The 6,000-nt window shown below is 47.1% G+C and overlaps 1 protein-coding gene across 2 annotated transcripts in view; it reads right to left on the bottom strand.

The window, feature by feature from the left end:
• The window catches only part of ADAMTS5 (ADAM metallopeptidase with thrombospondin type 1 motif 5), a 40,752-nt gene extending 35,093 nt beyond the window's left edge, over nt 1-5,659 (bottom strand). For both annotated transcript variants that reach the window (XM_057696107.1, XM_057696106.1), the window contains exon 1: nt 4,550-5,659. In XM_057696107.1, coding sequence (XP_057552090.1) covers nt 4,550-5,659 — 1,110 coding nt within the window. The remainder of the gene's footprint in view (nt 1-4,549) is intronic.
• Between the last annotated feature and the right edge of the window lie 341 nt (nt 5,660-6,000).

Genomic DNA, 6,000 nt, shown 5'->3' on the forward strand with positions numbered 1-6,000 from the left:
AAGTATTTCTCCTGCTGGAAAGGATTAAGGTACTCACATCCACTTCTTTTTAACATTTATTGACTTGATCCCTGCCTCTCTATTTCTAATGCCACTGCTTTAGTTTAGCCCATGTTGAGTCTCTCCTTGAAGATTACTGAAATAGTCTGTAAAGGCTCCCCCTAGGCTCCAGCCCAACTACTTAGGCCAGAAAGTTCATTTAAGAACACACCTCTGGGGGCTTCCTAGGTGGCGCCGTGGTTGAGAATCCGCCTGCCAGTGCAGGGGACACGGGTTTGATCTCTGCTCCAGGAAGATCCCACATGCCACGGAGCAACTAAGCCCATGTGCCACAACTACTGAGCCTGCGCTTTAGAGCCCGTGAGCCACAACTATTGAGCCCATGTGCTGCAACTACTGAAGCCCATGCACCTAGAGCCCGTGCTCTGCAACGAGAAGCCACGGCAATGAGGAGCCCGCACACCACAACGAAGTGTAGCCCCACTCACCGCAACTAAGAAGAAAGCCCGCGCACAGCAAAAAAAAGACCCAACACAGCCAATAAAATAAATAAATTAATTAAAAAAAAACCACACCTCTGGTTACTGCTGTTTTCCTTCTGATGCGCCTTCCACAGACTCCCCGAAGTCTAGTTAACATCCATCACCACACATAGTTACAATTTCTTTTTCTCTCTTGATACAAACTTTTAAGACCTACTGTCAGCAATTTTCAGTTCACAATTTATTTTTAAAATGTCAACTTGAGCTGCTGGATCTGCTTCTGTCTTCCCATTTCAGAGTTATTTAGGCTTTTATTGGTTAGAATTGACCTACCGGCTATGATTTCCTGGTAAGGGTTTGCTTTTGAGTTTAAATGGGATTTGAACTCAAATATGTGATTGAATTAGTCAATCCAGTCTACAAGCAAATAAGAAAAATCACTATCTTCTCCCTCTTCCAAGCTTCTAGTCTTCCTCTAGGGCCCCCTACTGTCATAACCTTGCAAGGAGCCAGCTGGTAATTCTGGGTGGAGTCCCTACCACAGTATTATAAGGCAGAATGCAGATTGGGAGTCTGAGATTGACACGTACACATTGCTATATTTAAAAGAGATAACCAACAAGGACCTACTCTATAGCACAGGGAACTCTGTTAAACACTCTGTAATAACTTAAATGGGAGAAGAATCTGAAAAAGAATAGATACATGTATATGTATAACGGAATCACTTTGCTGTACACCTGAAACTAACACAACATTGTTAATCACCTATACTCCAATATAAAATAAAAATTAAAAAAATAAGGCAGAATACAGGAGCGAGATGTTAGCTGACAATTTCCTGTTAACTGGCACATTGATGATTAATGAAAATGAATGAATCTTTTCTATTGTACAGCCTCCTAGCTGGTTCATTTCAATCCAATGCTTCCAATGCATGAAAAAGTAAAGCTTTCATTAATGTCATGCAGGGGTGAAGAAAAACCACTTCCCACTTTGTTCTTAAGCAGATAGGTGTTTTGTCTCTAAAGAAGACTGCATCCTTTCCAAAATGGGTTTAGGAGTTTGCCTTTAAAGAAACTATCTTAAAAGAAAAGAGGAAGCCAGGAACCTGAAAAGGATTCTGGAAAGCAAACGTAAGTCCTGAGGAGATGGGATTTCTACTGTTTGATGGCAGAAGTGGTGTGAATTCCAGAGTAAGTGCCACTCCAGAATGAAAACGGCTCCTCTTGCAAAAAAGTGACTGGTGCTAAGTTTCTCTAATTAGGACAGAGCCGAGTGCTGGGGTACACTCCTGACAGTGAAGCCTGTCAATTTGATAAATGAATTACTAGCACTATTCTGCTGACTCCTAGACACAATGTTCAAGGTGGCCTCGGCTAGTCAACAGGGGTGGAAAACATATCCTCACACATTTGCTTCAGGCCTGAAAAACAAGCAATTTAGGAGAAGACATCTGGATACAGAATTTGAACAGTGCTCAGAGCCCATCAAAACATGGATTTCATGGCTTGGCGTCTGGTTGCTAAGCAACGTACCTCTTACATTCAAAACAGAGTTGTAAAAGTAGGATCCTGGTGCCAACTCTGGGTATTTCTCATTGAAAAAAATAGCCATGAAAGTTTTTTTTTTTAGCTCCTAGATATCTGATTTCCATGAAACTGAAGATCTCAGATCATTTCTGCTCTAGCCCTCTTGCTTTCCACATTCTGAAGTATTAGGCGAAGATTAACATTACATTTTAAAGAACTCTCAAATGAATGCTGCATGAGAGTCTTGTGATATTTTTCTCAGCCCCCTAATTTATTGCTCTTTTTAAAATTATGTGCATATATTCACAATAACATGCTTTTCAAATATTTGGTTCTCATCAAGTTAGATGTATACACCAGTGGGCCAACCACAAACTGGATTTACTTTACTAAAAGTATGCTTCTGGTTGACGAGGTGGCCAGGGAGGGCCCATGTAAAATATTTTCCATGTGTAGACTAGTTTGGAAAATGAATGTTCTTATAATACTTATTAAAATTAAGATAGATGTTAATTTATTTCCCCCCTTGCTTTATCTGTTTAAAAGGTTCTGATGTATTTCAAAGATTGGGAAATAGGAATTGTTAACTACTCGAACAAAAAACAAATCCAGAAAAAGCAACAGACAGATCATTTCGAATCACTGACTCGTTTTCCCTTTTTTCTAAGAAGCAATTAGGAAAATTACTGGGCAGGAACTGGGGAGTAGTGGGGTCTTCTATTAATGTTTATTTATTTAAAAAAATTATGGAATGTGCATCTATATTCAAAAATGAAAGTGAACCATGAAAATGTTCAAAGTGAACACTTTGGAGTAGTATGCCTACCAAAGTATTTTTTCTTCTGTCTTTAGAGAACTTCCTTCCATAAACTCTCTGAAGCCTCATTCTTGGCAGCCTCTAGTGATGTAGCAAAGCAAGAAATCCAGACATGGAAAGTTGCTTACCAAAAAAAAAAAATGAAAGAAACCTGGAAACCAAATAAGAAAGGGATAGTTTTACTGGAGAACTTCACTTCATATGGAAGGCTACAAAAGTGAATGTTCTTTCGTTTTAAAGATTAATGTTGTGCAGAAAAATTAAAGCATGGTTTCCAGGAGATCACTTCATGAAGAGAAAGATTTTCCATCTTACAAAGCACTGTGCGTTGCCTGGTTCTCCCTAAACTGCTGCCCTCTGGCATCTTTATTTACATGTGGTTTACATTTATGTCCACCCCATGAACCACAAGTGTTTCTTTACTCCAAATTTATCAACACTTTTCTTTCATACCAGAGGTGCCTTAATAAAAATAGGAGAATTAGGTGGTGCAGCTGTGTGATTCGGAAACCTCCTGCAAGCCATCATTGGATTTCCTGTCCTAGTTCTGGTCGTTCCCTTTTGTACCATGATTTTGCATAATATTTCAAAGCTTCTAATCCTTCATCTATCCTGGATGGATCACAAACACGTAAAGAGTGAACTTTCAAAGTCCATTCTTACCAGGCATCTGAGAGAATGACTCAAAACTGCCCTTAGAGTAGAGCTGTGAAACTGAGGCTCAGAGCTCCAAGCAAAACAAGCTCAAAACCAGCTCAGACTTTGTATCTGAATATCATACTTTTGTGGTGGTCTCCATAGATATTGTGTTCCTCTCAGAACCTTTAGTCTTATAAAGATCAGTTTCTTTCCCTTCCTGTAACCTTTTCCCTTAAAAGAGGGAAATCCTGGGAAAACATGCCTTCATGTCTTGACTCCTTGCCCAGATCTTTCCGCACTGGGGCTTTGGGAACATTCATCCAAAACCCAAACATGCAAGATGGATGTGACCCTTGACTGGCAGCTGTGGAGGACTGAGCAGTTCTTGCTGTGCACTAGAGGACTAGGCAAAGGAGTTGTTAAAGAACCTCGCAAGATTGGGTTTCTATAGCCTCCTGGCCCTCCCAAATCCCTTCCATCCAAGGAACCAAGATTCCACCAAGGTGGATGTGTAAGAACTCCCTTAAGCAGCCAGACTGGAAAACGAGTCCTTCTTTTGGAAAGTCTTCCCTTGACTTATGTCTTGAAAGGGGTTCAAGTAAGAAGGTACGGACATTTACAGAGAAAGATGATGAATAAAAGTGACTACAGTGAACGAACCATCAGCCCTTTCCATTAGGTTAGACAGTTATATCTTTGGGTTCATTGGAAAATAGATGATCCCTGATGCCAAAGGCAAACTTGCGTTGCTCCTTTTCCCATTTAATGATGCACATTTCCCCAAGCATTCTAGCTCCATTTTATCACATTTATGCATCTATGACACCAACACTGTATCTCAGACTGGAGACATGCTGCCTGATTGACTGACATTGTCCAAGCGGGTCTTGGCCATTTAAGGCCTGAACTGCTGCCAGCTGTACCCTGAATACAGGAGCGGAGTTGGAGGCTGGCTGCGTTTCCTGCAAGAAGCAGGTATGCAAACCCGTAGTGGCAGGCACTTTGTGGGAGAAACAGGTTGTCCCTTTGACCTACCTCCTTTCACCGGTGTTTGAACCACTCACCCAGGCTGGACCTACCTCCCGAGTAAACAGGATGGCTGCGTCGTAATGTTCCTCGTGGTCATCCCCCAGCTGGTTGTGCTGGTGCTGCCACTTGCAAAAGTTCTTGAGCGTGGTGGCCGCGTTCTTGCTCACCTCCAGGCTCTTGTCTTTGTCGCCCAGCACCACTACCTTCACCACGACCAGGCGGATGTGGTTCTCGATGCTGGCGTGGCTGTACAGCTTGTTGGCGATGGAGGCCAGGGTCAGGAGGTAATGCTGCAGGCCCCGGCCATACATCCGCGCCATGGACGCATCAGCCACCAGGAGCAGCTCCACCTGGCGGGCCCTGGAGATGGAGCGGCGCCGCCGCCTCCACCACGTCTGTGGTCCCTGACTCCCGTCGGAAGTGGGAGCTGACAGGTCCGGGAGCTGCGGGGCTAGCGCCCAGCGTCGGTCCGGGCTGCTGTGCACCGGGGGGCGCTCACGGGGCCCTGGTGGGGACCCGGGGGTCTCGCAGCTGGTGCGCGGCGGCAGGGCCTCAAAGCTGAAGCCCTCGCGAATGTAGACGTGCAGTATCCGCGCGGACCCGTCCCCGTACACGCGCCCGGCCTCCGCCTCCGCTTCCGCCCAGGGCCCGCGCAGCAGCGGCTTCAGGGTGTAGCGCGCGTGCTTGACCGCGAAGAAGCCGTCGAGACCACCGCAGAGGTCAAAGACAGCCAGGGAGCGGGGGCTGCCGTCCACCGTGCCGCGGTAGAAGCAGTGGCCCCGGTGGCGCCGGGTAGCGTTCGGCCCGCCTCCTGCGGGCACAAAGCCAGAAGCGCCCACCGAACCATCCCGCTCCAGGTCCAGCAGGAACCTCCGGCCGCCCGCGTAGACGAGGTAGCCCACCTTGCCGCCGCCCGAGTACAGCTGGTCGACGTTCTGCACGAGCCCCCGGCTCCCGCGCTGCGGCGCCAGGGGGTGCGGGTGGCCCGGAGGCTCGGCCGGCCCCGGCGCCTCCTCCCCCCGCCGCCCGCGGGGCTGGGCGGCTGCCGCTGCAGCCCGAGGCTGCCCGGCTTTATCCTGGGCAGGTGCCGCGGCGGGACCGGCGGCGACCGCGGGCAGGCGGAGCGCGCACAGCAGCAGGGACGCCCACCCGAGCAGCATAGTGCGCTGCCCGCGGGGAGGGGCTGCGCGACGGGGACTTTATGGGTATTTGTTATTCGCTCTGGAAGTTACCGGGGCGGGAGGTGGGGACACACATACACTTGCTTGCAAGGTTGAGTCAAGTGTCGGAAGGAGGGGGACCCGGCAGCAGCGCCAGCCTCTCCCGGCCGCGATGCCAGCGTGCGAACTTTTCTTTGTTGGTTTGGAAAATGTTTGGATTCGTGCTCCGGAAAGAAGGGGGAAAAAAAGGAAAAAAAAAAAAGAAAAAAAAAAAAGAAAAAAGAAAAAAGCCGGGTTGTGGAGATTCAGCAAGTACGAGAAAAGCGGAAAAACCCAAATCC

This window comes from Hippopotamus amphibius, chromosome 10 (genome assembly GCF_030028045.1).
Source record: "Hippopotamus amphibius kiboko isolate mHipAmp2 chromosome 10, mHipAmp2.hap2, whole genome shotgun sequence".
Taxonomy (NCBI): domain Eukaryota; kingdom Metazoa; phylum Chordata; class Mammalia; order Artiodactyla; family Hippopotamidae; genus Hippopotamus; species Hippopotamus amphibius.